General features: G+C 52.3%; 1 protein-coding gene across 3 annotated transcripts in view; it reads right to left on the reverse strand.

The window, feature by feature from the left end:
- Nucleotides 1–3,710: 3,710 nt before the first annotated feature.
- TMEM63B (transmembrane protein 63B) overlaps nt 3,711–27,073 on the reverse strand; it is a 43,743-nt gene continuing 20,380 nt past the window's right edge. For 2 of the 3 annotated variants that reach the window (XM_019526823.1, XM_019526821.1), the window contains 19 exons: nt 26,535–26,572; nt 24,930–25,072; nt 24,394–24,445; nt 23,807–23,915; nt 22,308–22,378; nt 20,863–20,943; nt 20,137–20,260; nt 19,627–19,760; nt 19,262–19,399; nt 18,696–18,849; nt 17,700–17,806; nt 15,366–15,452; nt 13,176–13,241; nt 11,032–11,194; nt 10,397–10,502; nt 9,376–9,543; nt 9,026–9,141; nt 8,414–8,494; nt 3,711–6,925 (listed from right to left, as the gene is read on the reverse strand). In XM_019526823.1, coding sequence (XP_019382368.1) covers nt 6,758–6,925; nt 8,414–8,494; nt 9,026–9,141; nt 9,376–9,543; nt 10,397–10,502; nt 11,032–11,194; nt 13,176–13,241; nt 15,366–15,452; nt 17,700–17,806; nt 18,696–18,849; nt 19,262–19,399; nt 19,627–19,760; nt 20,137–20,260; nt 20,863–20,943; nt 22,308–22,378; nt 23,807–23,915; nt 24,394–24,445; nt 24,930–25,072; nt 26,535–26,572 — 2,106 coding nt within the window. In that variant the 3' untranslated portion in view covers nt 3,711–6,757. The remainder of the gene's footprint in view (nt 6,926–8,413; nt 8,495–9,025; nt 9,142–9,375; nt 9,544–10,396; nt 10,503–11,031; nt 11,195–13,175; nt 13,242–15,365; nt 15,453–17,699; nt 17,807–18,695; nt 18,850–19,261; nt 19,400–19,626; nt 19,761–20,136; nt 20,261–20,862; nt 20,944–22,307; nt 22,379–23,806; nt 23,916–24,393; nt 24,446–24,929; nt 25,073–26,534; nt 26,573–27,073) is intronic. The other variant, XM_019526822.1, reaches the window with a different exon arrangement.

Here is a 27,073-nt window from a genome sequence, read left to right on the forward strand (position 1 = left end):
TTGTACTTCGAATGGAACAGTCAAATTACTACCTGCAAATTCATTCTGTTCATAGCATACAGCAAAGTAGTCTGTCACAGAAGCAAGATGCCCAGTGACCCTTTTACTAGCCACAGAAAGAGTGAGCAGTATGTGTGTGGGAAGCATACAGAGTAGCTTACCATATCTCCTACGTGTTTGGGCACAGCACCTCTTCTGTCTTCAGCAGAGCGTGGAAGGGAAGTTGGCTGCTGAGTGTTGGCGAACCACAGAGACCTTGCAGGGGGAGGCCTCCAAGCCTGAGGAAAGTGGCAACACTGGCTGCAGAGAACTATGAACTCACGGCAGGTGTGGTGCCGCCTCTGAGGATCTGGGGCTGCTCAGGGAGCCCAGGGATGGCAAGTGGCTCATGGGCCACTGGTTGGGGAAAATGGGCTAAGCAGGACTCCCAGGGACACCACAGCTGCCAGGCAATGGCTCCCAGAGCAGAAAACCCCATCCGGAGGGCTAGGGTGTGTTGGTTTGTCCATCCAGCCCTGGGGAACCCTGGTTTACCCCAAATCCAAGAGGCAGGAGGGCAGAAGACAACACTGGGGCCATCTGTAGTGGCAACAAAGGGTGGGCAGAGGGGCACAGTCCTAGGTGGAAAGCTGGAGAAATTCACCCCCCACCCCTGGCTCCCTGCCCCTCAAAGACTCCCCTCATTGGGGCTGGCATTTTCCCTGCTGTTCTGCCATGTGCTGCCCCTTCAACTTGAGACCTGCATCCCGGTTGCTGCATGTGCCTTTCCCTGCAGGCCGACTCTGGCTCCCACTGAAAGCAATGAGCATTCCCGTGCTGATCCAGTGGGAGCAGGATTGGGGCCTAGGTGCAGCCTCAGCACTGCAGCTAGCCAGACCGCCACACCACAGGGCACGGGGATGGCCCCTGTGCCTTTAAGAGCCTTGCCCTCTCGGCCTCCTTTTCTAGGGATGAGCAATTGCGTCTCTATCTGGAGCTGCAGCTCATGCTGAGTCAGATCTTAGCTATGCCTGGCTGGGGCTTGATGCCACACCCAGCTGGGCTGGGGGGAGAGGAAAGGCCCAGATCTGCTCCTGCCCAGGACAGGGCTTCACCAGGAGGGGCCAGGCTCCGCAGGGGGCAAGCCTGCTGGCAGGTGCAAGGGGCAGAGCAGCCAGGGGCAGACCCTGTACCCTGCAGCCTGCCAGCAACACACAAGCCTACCCAGTGGCTGATCCGTGAGTGCCCTCTGCTGCCACAAGCTTGCATTCACTAGCCCCAGACTGAGGGGCTTGTGAGGAGCCGTGTCCCCAGCCCTCAGGCAGGATTTGCCCTGAACCTAGAGAACATACAGTGCAGCTCAGAGGAATACTGCTTTGCGGAGGCATCCAACTCATCCACTCCCCCCAAGGCTCTCCTAGGCCCTTTTGCCTGGCCCGCCATCCCTGCGGTGGCAAAATACATGATGCAAAGGGGGCACTGTCCCCTGGAAAAAAAAAAAAATCACCCCATGCTGTTTTGTTCAGCCTCCCTGCACCCCACGTCTGTTCTGGAGCTCCCCTCTGCCCAGCACACAATGCCCTAATGCCCGTTCTCCTTCCCTCTTGCTCATCTGAATACACCGCTGCCTTGCCACCGGCTCTACTTCTTCCCTGACTGTAGTGCTGCCCCCTGGCACCTCTCTCCTTCCCCACCCCCTATATCATGGTATCCCCCTGGAAGGCTTGGTAGCCAGATCTGCTCCTTGCTTCTTTTACTGGCTTTTACAGGCCTAAAGGAGAAGCCCAAGGTTTCTCTACAGCTCTACAGACCAGAGCTTGCAACCTGCTTGGCTTAAACAAGGGAAGCCCCAATGAACCCTGGGCTGAGGCAGGCCACATGGCCTGAAGTTCCCACACTGTCTGATATTCTTTCCCTATCAATCAGTCACTTCAGGGACCCAACCAACTCCGTTATAAGGGTCTGCATCACCTGCAATGCTTTCAGCTGCAGGACTATCCTGTAAATGTGCCTGTGCAGAGGTGGGCTCCTGCTCCCAGAGCAAGGAGGTGTGATGGTGCCAGGCTGTGGTGACCAAGGTCTGTGAAGCAAGCTGGTCTGCAATGAGACCAAGCAGCTCCGCTTGCAAGTTTGGCCGTTGAGCAGCGCTCCCATGTTGTCACGGGTCACTGCTCACCTGGGAGGTGGCTGGCACCCTAGTGCAGAGACTCCTCCACATGTCACCCCCATCTCCCTGCAGGAGGTGCAGGAGTAGCTGCCAATCTCCCAACCACTGGAGAGAGGAGAGCAAGACTTGGGGAAACCTGGTATCACAAAACCAAGCCTTCAGCCTGAAAGACAAGGCCAAGTCTACCACAGCTTGGCACTGAACCTTTCACTGCCCCAAAAGCATCCAGTGGAAGCAGCGCTCTGGCCCCAACCCAGAGGCTGCAGGCCAGGTGGGTGCTGTTTGAGAAGAAGGTGGGAAGTAGGACGAGGAACTTCTCCCTCTGGCTGCACTGAAAGTGTGCGAGTGCCAAAGCAGTGCCTGGGGCTGCCAAGCATAACAGGTGGCCTGAGCACTGTACCTAGGCTCCTGGCAGCCCCAGGCAAACTTTTAGTATTGGACCCCCCTTCGCCAGAGATGAAGATAATAATAATAAAAAAATTACCATTTTTGGGTCCCTTTTCTGTCCCAGCCCCAGGCAGCCACCCAATTTACCCATGCCTGCGTGCTGCCCTGGGTAGCCTGGTCAGCAGGCCGAGGGCTGAGAAGGGGATTGAGACCACAGCAGCAGAAACTGGAGGACAGTGGCTTAGCCTCACAAAAAGAAAGTGGTTTGATGGGGACACCCTACCGGCCACTCCCTGGAGGCCTCAGTCCATCTTCTCTCAATAATCATATCTTGGAGCCAGATCACAGGCTATGACCGTACATGTGGGAGCTGAGGCTGAAGCTGGGCTCCCACCACCCTTCCCCACTGGTATTGGGATGTTACCCCATCAACAGGCTGCCCTGTCCCCATAGGTCAGGCACTGAGAAAAGGCAGCCTGCTCCATGCTGGTGCCACAGGACTTTGGCTACAGGCACCATCCTGAAGCTCCTTGAATACTAGAAGGGCTGTTTCCAGACAACACAAAGGCTGAACTCACCTTTACCTCCTACCACCCAGTCGAACACTAGCTTTTCTCCCCAGACCCTTGCTTTGTAAGGCATAAAGACCTGTGGGAGCTGGGACAGAGAGAAATTGAATTCAACAGCAAGGCAGAGACAGAGCAGCAGGCAGCACCTTGGGCTGGAAAGCCTCACTGAGAAGGAATCAAGAATCCAGGTTGTGTCTGGGATGGAGCAGCATGGTCTGTCCTGGATACGTAGACTGAGTAATGGTTAAAAAGGCCTTGGAGCATGTGTGACTTCAAGCCTGTTTTGCTTTCTGACAGCACTCAGTGCGCTAACCAGGGGAAAACAAGGATCATTGCAGCTCCACAGGCAGGGAGTTAGGGCAAAGCTTGGTTTGTTTTAAGTAGAAACACCCCTCAATGCACACACGCATTGTGCTCATGGCTCCAGGTCTCAGCTCTGGTAGACCTTATCTTCCCACAGGGTGCTGGAAGCTCTTGGGCCTGGCTCCCAGCAAATCTCTCTTCCCCTGCACCCTGGCACACCCACGGTGTCTTTTCCACCACGACCAACCCATTCCAACACAGAGACATGGCAAATATGACAGGTTCCTTTTTTTTTTTTTTCTTTCTTTTTTACACAAATATATACAAGGTATTATACACATCTCTACACAGACACAGTGCCAGTTAAAACACAGCTCTCTGCAGGGAGTGCCCAAGGTCTGTGCCCAACAGCCACTGCCACCAGCATGGGCAGCCCTGTGCTACAGCCATATGTACAGGGTGACTGATGCCATCCCATCACCCTGTGGGGGAAAAAGAGATGTAGGGGAGGTGAGCATGGCGATAAGGAGCCATGGACCAGAATGTCTGCTCCAGTCTAGATCCAGACCAGGAAACCCTTCATAAGGGAGCTGGTCTCATTTCTAGTCTGTCCTGGGGAGAAAAACAATCAAGGAAAACCCCCCCCCCCCGTTTGTTTTGGCAGTGAACTCTAGAAGAGTGGAGAAGGCAGCAGTAGTAGTGGTAGCCCCTGGACCTTGGCTAAAACCACAGTGGGAGAACATGCTCCAGCCATACTGTGGCTGCTTGGTTTACAGTGAGCCAGGGTTTGAGCTCCTTGCTCCCATGCCTTCCCCCAAGCAGGGGGCAAATCCTGCTGCTCCCCATGCCCATCTCCTCTGGGGCTGGCATGCCAGTCAGATGGGAAGAGTGAAACAAGGACCTCTAGGCCCTATTGTGGACTGTGTGACTTTGGACAAGTCCCTTGCCTGCTTTCTGCCATTTTCCCCTCTGTAAGAGTGGGCGGGGGAGGATCCTGACCACCCTCTCCACACTGGGGAAGGCTGCGATGTCTGGTACATCAACATGGTGCACGTGCAGCGCTCTGCAGAAATACCCAACAGCTCATTCAGCGTTAGCTGGTGTATCTCCATGCAGCACCGCAGCATGCCTGGCAGCCGCGCCCTTTGTTCACGAGCGTCTATAAAGTGTTTCCAGCTCCTGGATAGTCAAGGACCAGAGCAGATTGCAATTCCTGCCTCCAGGACCTTTGGTTCAGCTGCAGTCCACTGGAGCAGCGCCCTCCAGAGACAGGCAATAGGCAGCAAATGGGCAACGAATGGGCTAGGCAGAGGGAAGGGAAAATAAATACAGCTCCATAATAAGGAGATCTACTTTTTTTTTTTTTTGTCCATCTTTACATTTTACCCATTGGGCAGAGAAGGGAGAAAACCCCAGCTAACAACCCCTTTCTTCCTGCTCCCAGCAGAGCCTAGGGCCAGGGCCAAGTCTCAGGGGGACTGAAAGGGAATCCAGCAATTGTCCTACATACACTCTCTGATCCTTCTGCCTCCAAATCTTACCTTTCAGTTGCTTCCTCCACACACCTTCACCTCATCTCCTGAGAACCCCCTCTCCACCCTTCTCTCAGGACTGCTGATCCTTCAGCCCTCTCTCTACAGGGGGGAAATGGCTCCCTCTCCAGCCTGTAAGGTGCTGGTGCCCTGGTGATTCTGGGGGGAAGGAGGTTCCCGTGACTCCCCCTGCTCTGCACTTCCCACACTGCCAGAGGAGCAGAGGCTCAGGCAACCTCCTCCTGGCACATGTGCTGTGCTGCATAAAGGGCTGGGACAAAGTTTTGGAATATGGCCAGAAGCCAGTGCAGTCTTATGGGGCCTTGGTGCTGGGAATCCTGTAGCAGCATGGCCAACAGCCAGGTTCACTGGAAAAGGGCATAAAGCCCCTGGGGCTGCAGACACTCCCATGCCTAGCACAATAGCCATGGGCAACAAGAGCTGCCATATGCAGCCAGGGACCAGATGCTCAGGGTGACACTGTATAATGCCCAGCAGAACTAGGGCCAGCCCCAGTGCTTAGCAGTTCTTGGGGCTCAATGGTCCACCCCTTCCCCACCTGCCACCATAGCAGCCAGGGATACTGAACCCTGGTTGACCCTCCCTGCTCTGGGCCTGGCTGTGCACAAACAGGATGCCCGGGGGCCAATGGCTGCAGATGGGTGACAGGAATTTTTATTTTAAAGGGTGAGGGGGTGTGGGGGGTGGGGAAATAATAATGTGCAAAAAAAATGCCACTTAAAACAACGCCACGTGCGCCAGTGTGAGCCCCCATCGCGGCCCTGCCGGGGGAGGGCTGCCTACAACTCTTCAGCTCCAGGCTGGCTGGCATGAGCGCCCATGCCAGCCCCCAGTGCTCCCCTCACCCTGCGAGGGGCTCTTCCCTGCTTCCTTCACCACTCAGACCTGCTCTCCAGCCACCGCTGAGCCCATATGACTTTCGTTGGGTGACATCCGCTCCCCCTCCCCACCGCGACTGTAATCGACGCACCACCTCAAGGCTGACTATGCAGGGAGGGCCAGTTGTACCATGCTCTCCATTACCTGCTGGGGCCTGGCCCCGAGTTATTCTGATGGGTTCCTTGCAGGCCCGCACTGCCGTCCCTGGGCCGGGGAGGGGAAACATACGGGTGAGACACAGATACAGGGGCAGAGGGCAGCTCCCCACAAGGATACTGCTGTTGCAGCCAGGACACTGTGCCGCCTGCTAGGCTCACAGCTGCCTGCTGCCCACTGGGGTTTAAATATCATGATTAAAGCTTTTTTTTGTGTCTTGATACCTAATAAATTATTAGTGTTTGCGATTCTGGACGGAGGACAGAGGGAAAGGTCCCTTCCCTGAGTCCCCACAGGAGACCGGAGACGCCCTCCCCCCTGTCGCCCCTCCTGCCCCACCCTCAACACTTGCCCCCACCAAGCATCCAGGCTTCTGCTGCCCCCGTGTCTTCTTGCCCTGAGGGACAGAAGGCAGCGGGGGTCAGAGTCCTCTTTCTTCCCCACCCTATTTCCGGGGTCTCATGGTCTCGATAAGTGTTAAAGATGGTAACTAGTAAGAGCAGGTCCCCTCTCATCCAGCAGCGAGCGAGAGGGACTGGGATAGGGTGGGGGAGGCAGGGCATGGAATGGAGAGTCTGAAGTATGGGTCGCTTCCCCCTCTGAGCGAGCATTCGTGCAGTGGCCCAGGTGGGCGGGTAGAGGGGGAAGAGGCTGGTATCTTCCTTGCGATGCTCCTCACTCCATTCAGTTTACTATCTCCCTCTCTGTGTGTAGCAGCTTCCTCGGCTCCTGGTCCTTTCCTGCCCCTCCCACCCTCCGCGGTCCTACTGGTGGATCTCATTCTCTATCAGGCTGTCCTCGCACGACTGGAAATCCGTGTCGTTCATGCCGTCAGGGTTGATGAGCTCCTCATCCTGGGACCCCTGTTCCTCACACTCCGCCACGTCGCTCTTGGGCGAGGAGTCCTGCAGCACCTGGGCAATGTACTTCTGCTGCAGAGGGAAGGGAGAGAAAGGGAGTGGAGGGGAGAATGCACACCGCCCAGTTAGCTTTGCATACTGCTGTAGGAAACTCAAAGCAGCAAAGCATGATGAGTAGGCACCATGCAGGCATGCAATGGGCTGCTGAGGCTGGAGAGAAACTCAGACTGCACGGAACATGTGAGATGGGAGGAAGGAGGGGAAGATGAGTGGCTAGACAGTGGCTGGGCAGGCAGAAGGGGGATGTTTCCAGCCTGGTTCAAGTTCATTACAGCAGAACCTAGAAATATCAGGGATCAGCAGAGCCCTCCTGAGGACCCAGGGGCGGGGGAGCTTGGAACTTGCCAGACTCTGGGCTCTTCAGGACTGAAAGATGAGATTTGTTTCAGAGGGTAGGTACCCCCAGTACTTCTTGAAATCTGAGCCCTTCTAAGGTGGCTCAGCAGGGCGCCCAAATCCCCCTACTCCCTTTGTATTCCAGGGTGAGCCAGGGGTCCAAGAACAAAGCTGCAGCTGCAGGAAAAGCATCCAGCCCTTTTCTAGTTCCCCCACTATTTACCCACAGAATAAAATCTGGATGCTGCAGACATGGAGCCAAACTCAAAATCCACTCCTTGCCACACATCTCCCTATGTATCACTCAGAGTAGAGACTGCCCCTCTTCTCCCCAGCACAGAAGTCCTCAGTTGTGGGGAGTGCCCACTGGGCACAGAAGTGGAGCAGCTGGCTTCTTTACTATCCGCATGGCACAGCAAGTGGGAGAGGTGCTGGAGTGTGCTGCTGCTCAGCTGTGCCTGGCTGGGAGATGGTCTCCTGGAATCCATGGCCAACAGGCTTCAGTCAGAGCAGCCCCCAGGAGGCTTCAACATATAAGGTGGATGAGGCAGTCAGGGGATTATGAACTAGCATCCCCTCTCCACAGATGACTCCCATACCAGACAATCTGATCCTAAAGGAAGCCAGCTGTAGCATGGCTAGTGAGCTCAGGAGAGACTTAAAGACAAGAAGACAGATGTAGGGAGTTCAGTTCTGAGAGAGCTTAGGGGTGGGGAGGCAGGGGCAAGAAAGGGGAGAGCCTCAAAGCTGCAGATGAACAGAAGTGTCCCCCCCCGTGGCCTCCACGGGAGACTCCCATGGAATCCATCTGTGTTGGCATGTGACACTGCCAGCCCCAAATGTGCTGATGGGTGAGAGCCAGGAAGCAAAACAGAAAGGAAAAACTGACCGGGTCCAGTTTCATTGTCCCAGCTGAGAGAGAGGCAGGAAGTGAACAGACAGCATCAGGGGGGCAGAGGGGAGGGGGCATTTGCCATTCATCGCTTCGCCTGGGGCAAAGCACGTGGGGAAGGTCATTCTCCTCTGAGCCTGGCTTGCATCTCTTGCACGTTGCCTGGGAAAGGCCAGGCAGGGGGCACTTGGGCAGGGGTAGAGGACGTGTGCAGGCCCCTTCCCCCTCCCCAGACCCGGCCAAGGAGGAAGGTTGAGTGCTTGAAGACTCACAGCAGATTTGGGAGCTGGTGGGTTGGCAGTTGGTCGCCCGTTCTCTCCCCCATCCATGGTGTCTGCCTCCGTGTGGTCAATCTGGGGAGTCAAGATAATGACATGGAGACAGGGCTGTCCCACTAGCCCTGCTGCCTGCTGGCCATAAGGACTGGTTCCTGCAATTGGGGTTGTCCTGGGACATTTACCTGAGCAGGGAGCTGGGACAGAGGAGCACTGCTTGGCAACAGGGACTGAGAGCCCAGCTCTTGCAAGTCCTTTCTTTAGGGTTATGCAGCTCAGAGGCTCTGCAGAGGGAAGAGGCCCCTGCTCTGTCTGAGATGTCACTGCAGGCTCAGGTCATCATTTGTTCTTACCCCCACCATGACAACAATGAAAGTGGCTGTGGGATTAGGGGGGAACCCTATTTCAGCTGCACCCACCTACACATGGGAGAGTGGAGCAGGAGAATAAAAACAAGAAAGGCTGTAGCTGAAGGTAAGGGCCCAGGAAGGAGCTCCCCAACATGTAGTCTTGACATAACCCTTTATTACCCACTCCATCCTCATCCCAAGCCACTTTTTCCTCCTTCCATGCTGTCTGCTCCCTCTGCCCAGCATCTCAGCACCTTACCTTGTAGTTGTGAGCGCTGAGGTATTTGAAATGCCCAAAGCAGACATGACACAGGCAGATCACGATGGTGATCACGAGAACCACAAAGGTGAACATGGACGTGGGGGCCAGGAACCCTGAGGGAAGCAGAGGATCACACAGTCAGGGTCCCACACAGCCAGCATGCAGACCAGCAGGCCCCCTCCAGCCTCCAGGGGAGGCCGTGGCTCTGAGCTCAGCTCACTGTGTGTGCGCATGTGCTGGGTGTCGATGAGTCCCTGAACTCACTGGCCCAGTCAGGCTGAGCATGGGACAATAGTGATTCAGTAGTTCATTCCCCTGCTGGGCCCTGCCCCAAACCCTGTGCCTACCTGTGCGCATGGTGGAGAAGAAGAGGAGCCAGAAGAGACAGAGGATGGGTGCAGCCACCACCTGGTTCACAGCCCCCGAGTGGATCTTCTTGTCCAGCTTGGCTGGCAGGTAAGCATAGTACAGGTTGTACCTATCAACCAGGTGCTTGAGAAGCATGTACATCAGCCCTGATGGAGAAAGACAGAGGAGGAGGAGAGTGTCAAAGAAGGGACAGGTAGGCTCCAGGCTTGGCAATAGTAGTGGCGGTGATGAGAGATTAGGGCACTTGCTCAGAGGGGTGGAAAGTAACACCCAAGAGAGGATCTTTTTCAACCAGTTGGATATGGGATCAATGTGCAGCCAAGACGCTGCTTTCCATCCTTATATGGCAGATGCGTGTGATGGGGCCTGTAACATGACCCACCACAGCAGCCCAGGGACTCCAGTATCAGCTGAACTGGATGACAAGGCAGGTGACACACTGCATGTGTACATGCTGACTAACCATCGAGCAGGGATGGCTCCCAGGGTAACAAAGGGAAGTACTGCCTGCTGGTAAAAGCCTCTTGAGCCGAGAGGCTGAGGAGAAGCTAGCTTTTATCATCCCTTGTCAGAGCAGAAGCCCCTTTCTGCTCCAGCCAGGAGAAAGCCCAGCTTGTGGCCAGCCTGGCTGACAGTCTCACTGTGGCCACTGGTGAGAAGCGCCTCCTGGTGGGGAGCTCAGGGATCAGATCTCTTCCTTGCCTTGTGCAATACAGAAGAAACAGCATCAGCGCTTGGGTAGAGACTCTTGCTAGTAACTTGCCTGTCCATCAGTTGCACTCACTGTGAGCTTTCCTGCTCTCTGCCATGCCCACAACGCAGCATCAGGATCAAGTGAAACTGCCCCTTGACAGGAACTTCAGGCTAAATGTCTCCCATCTCCCCTATCTGCTTTACAGATGGGGCTGCCCTGCTTCAAACATGGGAGAAGCCTCCTCCCCTGCCTCTGGGCTGGCAGCCCTCCTCCAAAGGGTCTGGGCACCACACTGTGTCACTTACCAAAGGGGACGATGATGGGGCAGGTGATGCTGTAGGTCATGACCACAGTGAAGACACACATCATCCAGGCGTAGGCAGCGCCAAATTGGAACTCGTACGCCTGGTGCTGTGAGAGAAAGCAGAAGCCATCAGTCATAGTGTGCTGCACTGAGCCATGTCCAGGAGGCAGGGTCATGCATGTGTGTGTGTGCACACTAGCGTGTGCGTGCTGACCAGCACCCTAAGGAAGGGGAGCGTGCACATTAGGGAACATGCATTTACACTACCCTGAAGTTGCCTGTTCAAGTCCAGACAGATGGCCAAGCCTGTCAGCTGATGCCCTACAACACCGACTACACTCACCCTAGGAAGAGCTGTGGGCATCACCTGCTCTTCCTGACAGTGCATGGCAGCAGACTGCCTCCCTAAGCACCAGCATGCACCTGGGTGAGCCTGTAGACTGAATGCACTTCCTTGCATGTATCTAGATGTGGGGGTACAAGCTAGCATGTGTTGGTGCTGACAGGAATACATACGGGTCACTGAGCAAATGCCTGATGCATGTGCAAGGTAGTCAGGGCAGATTCCTGAGCACCGCACCCAAAGCACCCAGGGTCTGAAGTGGGCACATTCTTGTCCTGGGCTCCACCACATACCCGCTTGACGTTTCTGCGCTCAGCTGCTGAGCGGGCCAGGCACAGGCGGATCATGTACATGAGCAGACCAGGGATACGCAGCAGATCCATGGCATTCCCAATGAAGGCAGAGGCGATGACATAGTTCACAAAGAAGGCCCCATTATCTGGCAGGAACACACACCTGTGGGAGAAAGGGAGCAGGGAGAGTGGGAACAGTGAGAGCTGATCATTTTGAACTTGAGCAAGGGGGGCACCAGCACTGTAGGCTTGGCTGGCAGTTGGAGGAGAGGGGAAGGCTGGGTTGAGTCAGACAGGACAGGGAGGAAACTGGCTGGGGCAGGCCCTGCTGTCCCACTGCAGAGAGGTTGCTCTGACTCTGGTTGTTCTGCTTTGAAGGAAGCTGGTCTGGTGGTTTGCACCAGGGCAGAACTCATTTAAATCAAATAGATTTAAATTGTGATTTAAATCACCTCCAGAAGGCCTCAATCTAATCACTGTTTTCTACAAAAAGTGCATCCTTGTTGTTTGATATCCTCTATTCATTGAACTTCTTGAAACTTTGTACTTTTAGAGAGAGGTAAGGGTTTGACTGTGAACACAGACTTGCAGAGAGACAACAGTGCTGATGGGTAGGGAATCAGGTCTCTTATCTCTCATCTCCATATACATGCCATTAACAAGGATGTTATTTCTGGAGACAAAAATCCACAGTTTCAAAACTGAAACTAAGCATCACAGAGATGGTTAACGGGATCTTCTAGACTGAGCACTGAGACCCATTGGGTACACTGGTTTTATTCAAACTTTACTAATCTACAGAGGAGCCTCTGGGAGCCCCATAAGTTTGGGCCCCTAATATAGCCCATGGACTGTTGTGACCTATTTATAAAACATTTCTAAAAAGTGTATGTAAATATATGGTCTCAAATAGTATATAATTAGAAGTTACAATCCCTATTCCATGATAATATCTTTGAGTTCTAACATGTCTTAAATTAAAACTGTATTTATATAGGTTTCTTTTTTTATAAAAAGCATCTTAAAAAAATCAAAACAGTGCAATGAAATAAAAAAAATTTGATTTAAATAAAAAAAGTTGGGTTTTTGGATTTTTTTTTCCATCATTTATTTTTAACCACCTCGGTTTCCACACAGTGACAAACAAGCCAGACTCACTCGGTTTCCTACCAGGAAGAAACCTGGCTAGAAAGGGCCAGTCTGTCACTCCTAGAACAGGGTTGCCAATGTTCTGTAAATTTATGGACACCCTCTAAATCACAAGACTTGCCTCTTCATAAAATCTGTAAAAAATTCTGCTGTGTAAAAATCCAAAGCCAGTAGAGCTGATTGAAGCTCTGTGATGGTAAAGAAGCTGAAGGCAGTGCTGAAGCACAGACAGAGCACAGCCGCACCACTTCATATCTGCAAAGAACAGCAGCACCCTGAAGGGAACTCTTATAAAAGCTTTATGGCTCTTGGGACTCTATCTCTTTCCTCAACCCCCAGACATAGGATGCATGAGCAGCAGCACATCTGTCTGTAATACTGCTCAGTGGCTTGAAGGTAGACAGCTCTTCTTTTGAAGTCTGTGCTAGAATGGGGGCATAGGGTTGACAGCATGGTGTAGTCAGGGGGTATCAGGATGTGGGGAGTGAGTACCCTCCTGGGGAGGTGGCAGTAGGGTATAAAACCACTTCTGCAGTTGAGTAAGGTTGTCAGACCAAGATTTTTTTTTTTTTCCTGATAATTTGCAAACTTTTTACTGACAACCCAACTTCTTTTTACTATGGTTGGTGCTGAACCCTGAATTTGAGCCCAGTCCTTGTCCAGGGACTGGCAGAGGGGTTATGCTGATATTATGAAAATATATGTCATTAAAGAAGTTTGGTCATCAGTAAAAAAAATTGTCTGGCATTGGCAACCTTGTTCTAGAAACACTGTAGTCTCTGGAAGGCCTTGTAGATATGTACAGCCCTTCTCCCGGCAGGAGGCACTATAGAGAATGAGGCAGAGGCACCTGTCAGGAAGCTCCCAGTTATTCCAGCCCCTGCCTCCCCCAGCAGGTGTTGCTGTAAGGAACAGGGCAGGGGCAATGCCTGGAGGCCATTTCACAGCAAGGCACAATTACAAGGACGGGGGGCCCCCTTCAGGACATCACTTACTCAAACCGCACAGCAGCATCTGCCAGGAATTTTTTGTCAAACAGCCAACGGAAAAACAGATCCAAACTAGGGAGAAAAATCACAAAACAGAGAGCGCAACATGAGCACATAACTGTTGGGAGAGACAGGAGCAGAGTGGCCACAGGTCCTCATGGGACCTGCTAGCATGAAGTCAAGACACAGGTCCCTGTCTGAGGAAGTGGGTCCGTGCTTGCTTCCCGGGGGTTCTGCTGCCTCCTTCCCCTTTCTAGCCAGCAGCCTGGTCATTATGGAAGAGGAGGGTGTGTTGGAAAGAGGCCTCTAACTGTTTTGGGCTATCCATCTTGCTCCTTCACCCTCTGCAGGGAGCTGATAGCTCTATCTGCTGCTATTCCCTCCTGACCCACGTGGCCCTCTTTTTATTTATTTATTTTTTTAAAAACAAAACAGCAATAAAACAGGAAGCAGTTTTCACTCAATCGATCTAATACACAATGTGATGAAAGCCCTGGCTATTATTGTGTATCGATGTCCCATTATGTGTGCAGGCAACTGAAGGTGAGGTGAGGAAGCAGCAATGTCACTAGTTGGAGGACGTGCATTGAAGCTGGAAGAGCAGAACTAGGAGGTACAGTGAGCAATCCCATAGCTCTTTTAGAGGAGGAATATGTACAAATGCATACATGTACCCCCCAAAAGAGAAAATAATACTGAGATTGCCTTAAAAAAGAGCTGAGGGAATTTTTTGCTGCTTGTTGTGTCCCTTAATACAGCCCCGATTCTCTTGCTCTGAGACATATCAGTAGCTTGCATTCCCTGTGAATCTGAGAGCGGCTCAGTCACAAACAAGGCTTTAAAGTTATTTCAGGTGCTGTCTATTCCCATGCACCCCCCACCCCACTCCAATCACATTTTCTTGTTTTTGAAACCTTTTTTCCTCCTCTGTTGCAGGGTGAAAGGTTCATACAAAGGGCCTGGATACATAGCATGTCAACAGTGGTGACCTGCCTTTATTCTGGTGCAAGTAAATAGGTAACACATGACAAACTGCTTTAGGCTAGTGGCACTTACTAGAATCTGGCATAGTTATCTCAGAGGGAAAAACAGTGGTAAAATATAGTGGGGAACATGATGTGATATCTGCAAGGGCATTTGCTCAATGGAAGCAATATTTTTCCCTCCTACTTTCCTAGTGGCAAGGTCGAGGACAGAGTTTGCCCCTACACTTCACTTCTAACAATATCAGGTAAAAAATTCTCAGAGAAGCACTACATATACACACATGCATACACACACACACACTTTTAACTGATAGGGTCATTTTAAAGAAGGCCCTCTTTTAGATCACACAGAGACTCAGAAACAGTCAGGTATTTTTAGATCCTGCTGTAGAACATTTTTGTTGAACTGACATGTTCGGATAAAGGGCATTTTTTTGTGGCCATCAAAGGGCCAGCCTATGCTCATGAGCAGCCTGACTCAGCTGTCAGCTTGGCATGTCCTTGTCTCCATTCAGAGGTCAGCAGAGATGCTGACTGTCAGCTTGTGGTTCTTCCCCAAATAGAGATGGAGGCAAATGCAGTAAGAACAGCGCTGTGATTTTCCTTCCCTCTTCACAGCCCTTTGTAATTACACTTAGTCCCTCTCTATGGCAGCATGGTCTGTTTTTGAACTTTCTGATGTTGACAGCTTATGCTGATGGCAGGCAGCTGGCAGGAAACATTTAGCAGAGGCCTTATGAGAATTTCCAGGTGGTATTCACATGAGGCCCCAGGGCTTGGGTTCAGGTGAAAAAAGCACCTTGGAAATATGTTTTTTCCATAGCAACCTGTGATGAGGCCAATTGACACCCTGTCTATACCTGGCTACAAGGAGTTCACCTATATGGGGCACAGTCCAAATTAAGAATGAATTTATTTATGAGGGGGTAATTAGGCAAGATTTAAACACTGTCAGAACAGAGTGTGAGTAGCTACCTGCCACAGTGCCAGAAACAGAGCTAACATAGCAAGCCACAGGACTGTCTGGCACCAGTTATCACTCTGAACTCAGGGGGAACAATTTCTGTAGGGAAGGCAAGAGTCTGATAAGAGCCAGAAGGGCTGTGCCCCACAGTGATACAGGACATGGGTTTGTATGAGAGCACTGTTTGCCCAGTGTTCCAGGGGGCTCTGGGTTCCTGGATGTGCCCTTCTTTCCCTTCTCCCTTACCTGCTCAGGCCCAGGGAAGGCAGTAGCAAGACCATGAAGATGAGGAAGGTATAGCACTTGTGCATGGTTGTCCTGTTCTCTCCAGACCTGAGAGCAGAGATAAGGCAGTTAGCAGGGACCTGGGAGATCCCCCAGGAAGACAATTACATGCAACTTAGGTACTTACAATGCACCTTTCAGGCCCCTTCAGTATCGGTCTGTTGTACTACATGGCTTGCCCTATCCTGCCTGAATATTCTTTCCTCTTTTAATATATGTATTCTGACAACACCCATGAGGCAGGCTACTACTTTTCTTGCCATTATCATCACTCCTGCATTACCAGACACGTGGGGCACAGACAACCTAAGAGACTTGCCCAGGGTCACTTCAGCAGTCCGTTGCAGAGCACAAAGCTGGACCCAGGTGAGGGGAAGGTGGGAAATAGCCACTGGTTTGTTGATTTTTTTTGGGGTTATACATGTGCCTCAGTTTACCTGTGATACCAAAGGAGACTGTGCTGAGGGAGTCCTCAGGAAATGAAAGGATGGCAAAGAGAAGGTACAGAGTACAGGTTGCCCTGGCTTCACTGGAGAAATAAAATAGGATACCCCTTCCCTGGCTCCAACTAGATTAGCAAAGTTTACTCTTCTCAGGCTGAACCCCTCATGCCCAGGGGACCAGTGCCAATGGTTTTTGAGGGGCCTTCCAGTCCTATGCTCCTGAACAAGGGAAATGCACCAGCTTCTAGGTTGCTCTAAAGCAGATGGAGGTGGGACATGGGCTATCAGCACCTGCTGGGAGGTGGAGAAAGAGGTGGAAAGAGACACATGGAGGAGGGAGAGAGTGCAGCAAGTGGTCTGTCTCTCCCATCCCAGAGGTGAATGAAACCTGCCAATGCTACAAAGAAAGAAAAAGGGGAGAGGAGGAAAAAAAAGCATGGGATTCTTTAAAATTGTTCTCCTCCCTCCCGTTTTGCTCCAGGTGCTATGTGCCCTCTGGGCATGAATGAATAAATAAACAATGTTTTGTTTGGAATAAGCTGTTTCAGAGTCATAAATCAGCTGCTGGCACAAGCTCCCAGAGGCAAAAGTCTCCAAGTGCCAAGCACAATTGGGCCTGGTGAGGTGACAAGGCTGCAAAAGGGAAGGGCTGACACCTAGGAGCTACACCTGGGAGAGGTCTGACTGGAGGGTTTTGCCTGCAGAGAGAGGGGCAGGAAGCCAGGTATGTCGTCTGAGCAGTACACTAGAGGTGGGGGGCAGATTAAGGAGGGAGGGGTTGGGAGCTGCTGGAGCTTGACCAGTTTACGGAACAGAGTACGTCACACAGTTGCCTGCGACAGCAGGGGACTAGACTCTATGACTCAGTCAGTCCCTTCCAGCCCTGTGCTCTTAGAAGTCAACATGAACATGGTAATAACAATGCTTAGCATGGCAGCAATGCCCCAGGCTTAGGCTCCAGAAAGGAGGCTTGCTAGGATAGCTACTGCAGCAAAGTTCTCCTAGTACCAATGCAGCTTGGGCTGACAGGAACCATCCTTCTGTCAGGGGAACCTCTTTCAGTTGGGTGAGCGACATCAGCTGAGCTACTTCCCTGCTTTGGTGCTATAGAAACATCACCCAAATCTACACTTCTAACCCCCAGCACTATCCTGGCTATCCTCCTGAGCATAGCTGGCTTAATTCACTCTTGCCCATCTCTTGTGGGGGGAGGGGAGAGAGGCTAGACTTACATTCCCCTTTAAGACAAGTGGGGAAGCTGAGGTTCTAGAAAGGGATGAACCCTGCCCATGTCACACCATAAGCCAAGAGGCAGAGCTGAGACCATAGCTCTAGAGGTCTTGACTCCTAGTCCTGTGCTCACATCATGAAGCCACACTTCTTGTGAGTCATCAGCAAATATCTCAGCTCTGATGGGATGAGCTGTACAACTTATGGGGAACCAGCCAGGCAGCTGCGCAAGCTTATGGGAGAAGCAGATGAGAAAAATAGAAAGTAGACCAGGGTCAGGCACAGCTAATTCCCGGGGACAGAAATACAGAATAGCAACCATCACACAAGTATGCACACCATCCCAGTCAGCCAGAACCCCCTGGCCTTTGCAACCCTCCTTGGAGCACAATCTTTTCATCTAGCTGCTGATGGGCAGCTACCTCTGAGGCTGGGGGTGGGGGGTGTCCAGCAGCTGTTTACCAGTTGTGTCTTTCTGTACTGCAGGTCAGGAGGGGAAGTGAAATTGCAGGGGGAATGCAGGTGGGAGGACAGCACTTCTGGGGCTTGGACTCTGGCTCTTGTGTAAAGTGCTGGGCACAGCCAGAATCCAAACTTAGGAATGCCTAGTGACTCTCCTTACCTGGTCCAGTGGGCTTCGAAGAAGGCAGAGTAATACACGATAGTTGGCAGCAGAGCAGAGAAGCACCACAGCAGCAGGGTGGGGAAGAACTGGGTGATGATGGGGTTCTGCAAAGAGAAAGGACCAGGTGCTTGTTCTGGTTGATGTGGATTTCAGGGCTGGGTACAGCAATGGGCAAGCCTGCTACAATTTCAGTGGCAGAGGTGTGCCCAGGCTGAGCTCAAGAGTGCCCCAGAAGGGCTTGAATCTATCAGGGCATGTATTCACAGGAGCACTGCCCCCAGCTTTGGAAACTGGGATGGGAATGGATGAGGCTCCGCCTTTTCCCCTGTGAGGAAATTGGGACCTGAATAGCAGAGGGTACCAATGGGCACCAGCCCAGGTCCTGCCCCAGGCGATACCTCCCCTCAGCTGGAATCTCATGCTTTAAAATCTCATGCTTTTTTTGTCCTGACATGGCAAGCTAGGATTTCCTCCCTGTTCCTGTGCACAAAACCCCAGTGCCAGGTACACGTTGCAGAATCCTGTGGGACCTGAGACTGAGTGGGTATGGTCTCATTTACCCATGTTCTGACCAGACAGAGATTTCCCTCTCTCTAGCTGAGGGAGGACCCATCCATCCTGCCCCCCTGCATCTTCCCAGCACATGCAGCCTGCTCCACCAACACAGTCCCTGCTGTATATCAACAGCCTCTGCATTGCCCTGACAGAGGAAGAACGAGTGACTGGCTTCTCTTGGCTCTCATGTCAACCAGAACAATGCTCAGAGTCCAGTGATGTACACAACTACTACAGCCACAACTTAGGAGCCCTTGAAAAACCAAGGGGCAGGTTGGCTCAGCCCGACACAGCCAGGAATAGCCCAGTTACACCAGCAATGGGAGCTGGGAGCTCCGGGAGCTTTCATGACCTCCAAAGGGCCATCCATTCTGTGGCACAAGAGGGGGCAAAGAGAAGGGAAGGTTTCCTAGCATACATGCTCCAACCCAGGCTTACATTCAGGTACTCAACAGGCTTGGTGACATTGAACTTGTCCATCGTGGTGATGATGATGGCAGGCGTAGTGAGGAAGAAGAGGAGGATAAAGAGCACCACATTGATAACCAGGCAGCGAATCCACCAGATGAAACCCCGGATGGAAAGGTGCTCCCTACAGGCAAAAGAGGGTACCAAACCCAGTGAGGAGTGCATCGCTGGAAGGGCAGAGGACCCAGGGCCCCATGCCAGGGATGTGGTTCTGTGCTGGGCAGAGCCATGAGGAAAGCTGAGCTGGGCTAGGGGAGTTCAACTCCTCTGGTGCTTGAATTCCTTTAGAAGCACCTGGATCCCACTGCCCCCGAAGTCCCCATACTGGATCAGATCTTTTACCCAGCAGAGGAAGCCAACTCTCCCTGAATAGCTTCCCTTTCCTCCCCTACCCTTCTAAGACCCACATATGCCAAGGTCAGGCCTCAGCCAGGTGCACTGCATATGTCTACCCTCTACAAGGATTGTTGGCTCTTCCCCTCCCACTAGGGCCCACTGCCCTGGTAAGGGTCAGGCAGTGGTGGCAGCCTGCTTACCAGTAAATGTTCTGTGGGTCGGGGGCATAGCTAACGGTCCAGTTGGAGACATGGAGGGACTCACTGCAGGAGGAGGCCCGAGGCTCCCCACGGCACATGCAGCCCTGGCACTTGCACACGTTGAAGTCTTTAAGGATTCTGGGAGACAACAGACAAGAGAGAGAAGTGAGTGGGGGTTGAGGAAATGCTAGGACCCGAGGTCAGAGAGCCTGAGCCCAGAGGCATCAGGAAGGCCAACCTCAGCACTGGCCCTCTGCTGATTTACAGGGCCTGGCAGGAGCTTTCTTACCTTGGCAGGTACCAAATTCTTTTTCCCACCACCTCCTCCCAACCACACCTCCATGAAAGAGTCCTTTTCCACTTACATGGCTGTGATGGTCTCATTGTGGAAGGTGACAAAGGCCATCCCCAGAGGCTTCTCATTCACCTTTTCCTTCTCCCGCTTGTAATCATCCTTAAGCTTCTCCTCTAGCTTGGTGTAATACTCTATGGCCTCCACCTGGACAAGTCAGAACACAGAGCCCCATTTACTCCGTAGCTGCTCCTTTGGGCCCCTGGCTGGGCACCTGCCTAGTGTTGCTCCTCCCCAGGCTGGAGAGGTGGTTGTCAGGGGCAGGAGTTCTGTGGGGTGCCACTGGGTCAGGGAGACCAGCCTCATGATACATCAGCTCTGCTTGTTATTATGGCTGAAAGAAGCTCAGTTAAAAAAGCAAATGGGCCAGGGGGGTGGGCTGACACAGCCCTTCTTGTGCTGATACTGGCAGAAGCTGGCAGCACTGTCAGGCCAGTGTACTTGGAATGGGGGTGATGTCCCAGCACCTGCAAACTGACTGTACGACTGCCTGTATACAGACCTCACCGACCCCCTTGCTTACCTCTTCACAGCCCTTGATGACACAGCAGCACAGGTGGCCACAGGGCTTCGGGTTAATCATTGCCGGGGTGTTCTCCTTGCTCTGCAGGTTGGTGAAATAGATCCTCCCACGTTCAGCTTTCTTCCTGTAACAGAAGGCAGCAAGAGGAGAAGGGGCTCAGAAAAGCTCTTGTGGCACCAGTTCTGCTCAGGGAGGGTGAGAGTTGGAGTAGAAAGCAACGGGAACAGCATACCAGCAAACTCATGCTTGGACCTGCTACCCCAGACCTGGGCTCCCTACATCCAGCTCTGCAGATGCCCCTCCCTCCTGACCTGCAGCCCCACTCCCATGTAACTTCTAGATTGCCCTTGAGCAGCGGCTATCATTCAAGTCAAGTGGTACCCAGCTCCATGCCTCTGTGGTGGAGACAGCGCCTAACTAAAGACTAATCCAAGACCATCAGACATTTTACTAGTGATCTGTTCTCTGTCACAATGAGGTGGTGAGACAGCCTTTCAAAGGAGGGGTGGCGAGGGCCGGTCATTAGCTGATTTTAAGCTAGAACTCAACCAGCATGAGATTATACAAGGGGGTTGCCTGAAATAGCAGGTGATTGGACTTGATGATCCAGGAGGTCCCTTTTGGGCTGGCCTCACACCACTGAACATCACCCTCTCAGCCCAGCGGCATTCCTTTAGCTCTGTGCAATGTTCCTGGAAACCCCTGCCCCCTCACCCCAGTTTTTACCTCTCTGCATCCAAAAACATGAGCCTGGCCACATCATAACAAGGGCGCGCCTCCAGAACGGTACAGTTGGCATAAGCCTCCCTGCGAACAGAAGAAATCACTCGTGCTTATTAGAAGAGAGGCTGAGATATACAGCACAAACAAAGCTGTTGTAGTTGGACAGAGTGCTGTCCTAAGGTCTGGGGGCTCCAGCTCATGGGCCAAGTCCCAACTGCCAGGGAAATGTGGCTAACAAGCTCCTTTAGCCATGTGAAACCTTCTGGGAGGGCCTGCTGAGGAAGCAGTCCTCTTGGGCACCAGAGGGAGGCCCCTCCAGTTGTTTGTGTTGGAAGGAAGTGTGTATAGTTGGAAGACTGCTTCTGAGAAAGTGTGACATGGAATTCAGACAATTAAAAATAATAGTGTGGGGGTATACAGGAGGGGTTAATGACCTCTGTACTGCTTCAGGGGGTCGCGTCCCCCATATACATCTCCTCCCCTCCCATTCCATGATCCTGTTGCGCTTCAAGGCTCTGTGCAGGCAGGAAGTTGAGGCACTGAACAATGACGAGATCGAAGACTTCTCAATATTTTACAATCCACAATTCTTTTTTGAAGGAAAAACTGGGTTTCTGAGTTTTGTGTAGCATCTACTTTCCAAAAAAAAAAAGGTGACTTTACTGAAAAACTGAATGCTGCATGCCCCCGGAGGCTGGGGAGGGCACGGCAAGCTCCCACAGCACTGTTGGCGGTGGCAAGCAGGGAGCTCCTGCAGGCAGCCACAGTGTTGACAGTAGCGCCGGGGGGGGGGGGGGGCCCGCCGCAGGGCTGCAAAGCCCCCCCCGTGGTTGGCAACCACCCAAAGACGCCACCAGCAGCGGTGGCAGTGGCCAACGTGGACTGCATGCAGATGCCGCCAGAGGTGTCGGCAGTAATGGAGAGGGGGGAGGTGGCGAGCAGTGACCGCCCACAGGGGGTGCACTGCCATGCACCCACGTGCACTGCCTACGTGTCGCCAATGCCTGAAGACTTTGGACTCAGAAACACCACTGCAGCATGATCCTGGACTTGCATTTTGTGAGCAGCATACCCCCAATCTCCTCCCTGGACTTGATCCCTAAATTGAACTTCACCTCCTATGATGCAGTCTGGCTACAAAATCCCAGGATGTGCCAGAGTGCTTCTGTCAAAGGGGAGACAGCAGTGCATCATGGGAGTTACAATTCAACCTTTAAAGTAGAATGAGGAATGAGGCACCCGAGCTATAACCTCCCCCTACAAAAAGAAAAAATAACTGTGATAGTATTTTCTAAATGCATGTTTTTGACTCTTTTTAGGGCTGAATATTTTCAGTGCTCAATGTTGTTTTTTTTCTCTTTTGCCCCAAAAGTTAACATTTTCCCTCAAAAATTACCCCCTACTGAGGGCAGCTTTGGTTGAGATTCAGGGCAAGCATAGAAACTCACTCAAAATGCTTCTTGATCTTCTCTGGCTCAGCATATTTTGAGATGCCATTGATGAAGAGAGTTCGCTTCACCTGGAAGAGACAGGGGAGTGACAGGTGAGGACTGGACAAGGACTCCAGCAGGTAAGAGGCCAGGTTTCAGTCAGGGGATCAAGGGCAGGCCAAATTTAAGGTTAGAGGGGGGAGCAGGTGTTTATTAGTGGCCATGGTCATGCATCCAGTTGTACCAGGCTGCCTCCATTGTTAGCAAACACATAACAGTCGCCACAGTTGTGAGCCCTTCAACTAATTCTGTAACCAATGGAAAAGATGTTGAGTAAATAATTTAAGGAGGGCAGTCAGACAGCTTAAGTAGGCAGTGAATAAGCTAAGTGATTTAAGAAAGCTGGGGGCTACAACAGATTAGATTTCAAAGTGGGAAGCACACATTCTGCAAACAGCGCCACCCCTAACATAAACATGATAAAACCTGTGAAAACTGGAGACACTGTAAGACCAGCAAATAAACATCAGACCAGGAAAACATCCTGAGAGGGGCAAAGGACGTGTTGTTGTCAAGACAGCTAAGGAGGAGATGGGGTGCAGACGACTGATAAAAGGGCAAGTAAAATAAGAACTGTGGGACCTCTGCCCTGACCTGCCAAGAAGAAGTGCAGACCCCAGAAAAACTTCTGAAAGCCAGGCTGAAGGCAAATGTAATCAGAACTCTTGGGGAGGTGATATCTTTTATTAGACCAACTAGACAGTTGCAGACGCACTGTCCTTGGGACTATGTAAGACTTATGCAAAATTTTTGTTGCGTCTTAACTTAGGTAAAATTTTCTGTTGTTTCTTTGTCTGATGCTTAAAATTGTAAATTGCTGTATTCAAACGCTCTCTGCAGAGAATAGACTATTCTTGTCCAAGCCATTTTCATGACTTCAGCGCCACCACCCAAATTCTAACACTAAAATTAGGTGACACCATCCCTGCAGGCAACCTCATCAAGCCACTCTGGGCCAGAGCTTGTAAGACAGTTCCTGGGCTCACTGGTCATTGAGGAGAGTTGAGCTGTCCCCATCACCCATGGCCAGGTAGCAAAATGGCTCCTTGGGAAGGGTGACCTGCCAGTTGGTGGTATTGCACAGACTGCAACCTGACACAGCCAAGCCATATGCCAGCCCCTGCACAGTGCAGACATGGGTACTGCACTGAGGCTGTTTGCACAGAGCTGCAGTGATGGCATTGTCCTTGGAAAGTGATGCAGATGAGATGACAAACAACAAGGGAGCCCAGAATCCATGCAGTAGAAGGACCTCCAGATGGGAAGAGGCAGAAGAGGAAAGCACATCTCTAGTCTTAGTGGGGTCTTGGGAGACCTGGGGCTGTTACACGTACACTGGGATGAGATGGGGTAAGACCCCTATATGGGCAGTACCTCCAGTGTAAGTTGGAGGCCCGGCTGGGCTGGCAGTGGAAGAGAGAGGCAGAGAGGCACAGGGAAGGGCAGGTGGAACTTACCAAGTCATCCTCCTTGTAGCGCATCTTGGAGGTGTGCCGGCGCATGCTGTACACCGTCAGCAGCAGGTACAGGAAGGCAAAGGTTGTGTGCAGCCACAGCAGGTGAGTCCTGATACCAGAAAGAAGCCACTCTCAGTAAAGACCCAGAAGCTGGCACAGGGCCCACCATTCCCTTCCTCTCACTCAGCAGATACCTCATGCCTTGCCAGCCGGCTCTTGCTGACCATCCTAGCCCTCATGGGCCCAGCCAGGCCAGGCTGACCAGCACAGCATAGGGAGGACAATTCAGCTGGCTGTCCATTTGCACACATGCCTCAGAGCTTAGCTTGCTGCTCAATAACATGGTACTCCCAGAGCCTGGACCCAGGCTTTTGCTTTGCAGGTAGAAACTGCTAGAGGTGGACTCTCCAGCCTGCCTGGGCTGACAAAAGCAGCAGGACACACAGACAGTGGCACAGTGACCACCAGGGCCTTCGTGCACGGGGAGGCTGGATGACACCATGAGGTAGTGTCCCGCTCTTCTCCCCAACCACTAGGGCTCTGCTTTACATATGCCAGGGGCCCACTCCACCCCCTCCAAAACATACCAGGAATTCAGGTTGGCAATAGTTGTTCTCCCAAAGCTGTAGGCATTGTTCTCTGGAGAGAAAGATGGACAGATAGACACACTCAATTAAACCCAACCGAGTTGTAGTGTGGGGTACCCAGAACAGTGTGGATGGGGTGGGGCAGGGCAGGCCTGCTTTAGGTGTCACATAAGCAATGCCCCTAAGAAACAAGAAGTTTTCCCTCACAATACCCTTTAATTGATATAAAGGTGAAAGGTCAAAGCATCTGGGCACTCCGGACTTCTTGGCTGAGTCACTCTGGTCCCAAACACAATACAGTGAGGGCAGAGCTGCTTATGGGCATTGCAACACCTTCCCCAGACATGGCGAGACCCTGCCCCCCACCCCCAAATTACAGCCACTTGCACTCCGAGACCACAGACCCTGTCCCCCCTCACATGCTATGCTGGGGTTAGATCACTGAAAGGGATATGGGTGCTGAGCAAGACCAACTATTTCTCTTCCTAAGTTGGGAACCAATCTACCAGGAGCCCTTCCTCCCCTCCCCTACTCACCTAGCAAGTCGCCTGAGAAGTTCACAGGTAGCACGATGCCCACGGAGAGCACACCCACGGCCACGAGCAGCCCTATGATGTGCCGCTGGAAGGAAAGGTAATGGACTGCATCGCCTCCACACTTATCCCGGATTTCATCATCCCTGGCAAGGAAAGGCAGGCAGTGAGGCACTGTTAACAAGGGAACAAGTCCCACTGGCCTGTCAGCACCTGGAGAAAAGGCAACACTGTGGCTGTGGCACCTGAAGCACAAAGTGCACAAGCCCCTGAAGCCTGAGCTAAAAGTGTCCAAATGATCCCACTAACCAAAGCGCTTTGAGACCTCTGGATGGGAAGCACTGAGCGCACTGGCGGCTAGGGGTCCATGTGGTCATACAGGAACATACCATATTTACTCAACTCTTAGATGACCCCCCAATAACTAGATTTTATACATGGAAAAATTATTGTGTTATAATTTTCCAGGTATAGAATTTAATTATTGAAGAACTGCCTTAAATTCTTCCCTCCACCACTGTAGGGGGGCAGGCAGCAGGATGATAGGTGGTGTGGGGAGGTCAAACGTCTTACCCCCTGCTTGTGCCTGCCCTCCCCCAAGCCTCAAGCTACTCCCTTCCCCCTCTGCCTCTGCTCTACCCTCCCCTCCCCTCTCCTCCCCCAGCCCTTGCCCCCCATTCCTGCCCCCTTGCCTTTGCTCTGCAATGGCAGACTCCATCCTTGCTCTAGCCTGGGGCACACAACACACGTGGGCTGTGCAGTGCTGCTCTGGGGCCATGCTCAGTGCCCCAAGCTGCAGCTTGAATGAAGTCTGGCGGCATGGAGCAGAAGTAAACATGGAGGGAGAGCAGCAGGCAGGGGAGAAGAGGCTGCATGAGGGATAGGGGAGATGAGGAGAAGCTGCAGGAAGGAGATAGCAGGGATTGGGGTGGGGGCAGGCAGCAGCTCTGGCACTGACCCTGGGTAGGGGATGGAGCTCAAGCCACAGCAGCAGCCTGCCTCTCCCCATAAATGATTCTAAGATGAGGGGCTTTTCTTCCCATGTTAAGTGGGGCAATGGATCTCATCTTAGAATTGAGTAAATACAGTAAGATGGACAGGGGATTCCTGGGTCCTCAAATCTAGCCCCCTGCTACTTTAGGCTCCCTGGTTTATTGATAGCAATGGACTGAGCAGGCTATGGCAGATCCCTTCCTCAAAGCAGGGGAGGTGGGGCAGGGCAGGGTGGATGGGTTACAGCTAGGGCACTTGACAGAGCTGTGGAAGACCAGGGCTGGTTTCCTTTTCCTGCCTCTGACTTGCTGGGTGTACTCAAGTCACTTAGCTATTTTGTCTCCAATCCCACTCTGTAAGATAAGGGAATAACTCTTTCACAGTTTGTCCTTGCTGCTCAGACTGCATGCTGCTTGAGGCAGGGAATGTCTCTTGCCGCATGCGTGTAAAGTATTTAGTACAAAGGGCCTGGATTCCAGTCAGGGCTTCTGGGTGCAACTACAACACAAATGGCTAACTTTCTAAAGGGTGAAGTCTCCCCCACCTCTTCTGCTACTTAGGTCCAGGCAGGATCTCTGCTGTAAAACCAGTGCCTGGATCCAAGGCTGCACTTACTTTATCCTGAAGATGGCTGTCAGCCAGGAGCAGAATCCCTGCACAGAGAGACAACAGAACCCTGTGTTACACCGTGGCATCTCAGCACACCCCTGTCTAAAGCCCTAGGAGAAGGTCTACACAGTGTCCCCGGCTTTGCCCACAGCTGCCGCTCACACACTACAAACCAAAGAAATATGCAAGGGAAGCCTCTCCAAGTCCGCTCTCTGCAGGCAGTCTTAAGACCTTGGTCTCTTGGGTGCTTGTGGGGGACACTCCCACAGCCACTTTACCACCACATTCCCAGGTTTGGAGCATGGAGACAGGGGTGGCTGGGCTAGACATTCCCAGAAGTGGCCCTCCTCGGACAGACCAGGGCTCTGTGTAAATTGTACTCCTCTCCAGGCACCAGAAAGCTGCGCTTGCTCTCCCATCTCCCTGATTCCCACTGGCTTACACTGCCAAAGTGGAAGGCTCCGGGAGGACACAGACCATACATGCTCAGGGGGTACAGGACCGTGAATATGCCCATCTGGGGTAGGTCACGATTATCATGTGAT

The sequence above is a fragment of the Gavialis gangeticus genome, unplaced genomic scaffold (genome assembly GCF_001723915.1).
Source record: "Gavialis gangeticus isolate Ggan-Ray unplaced genomic scaffold, GavGan_comp1, whole genome shotgun sequence".
Classification (NCBI taxonomy): Eukaryota; Metazoa; Chordata; order Crocodylia; family Gavialidae; genus Gavialis; species Gavialis gangeticus.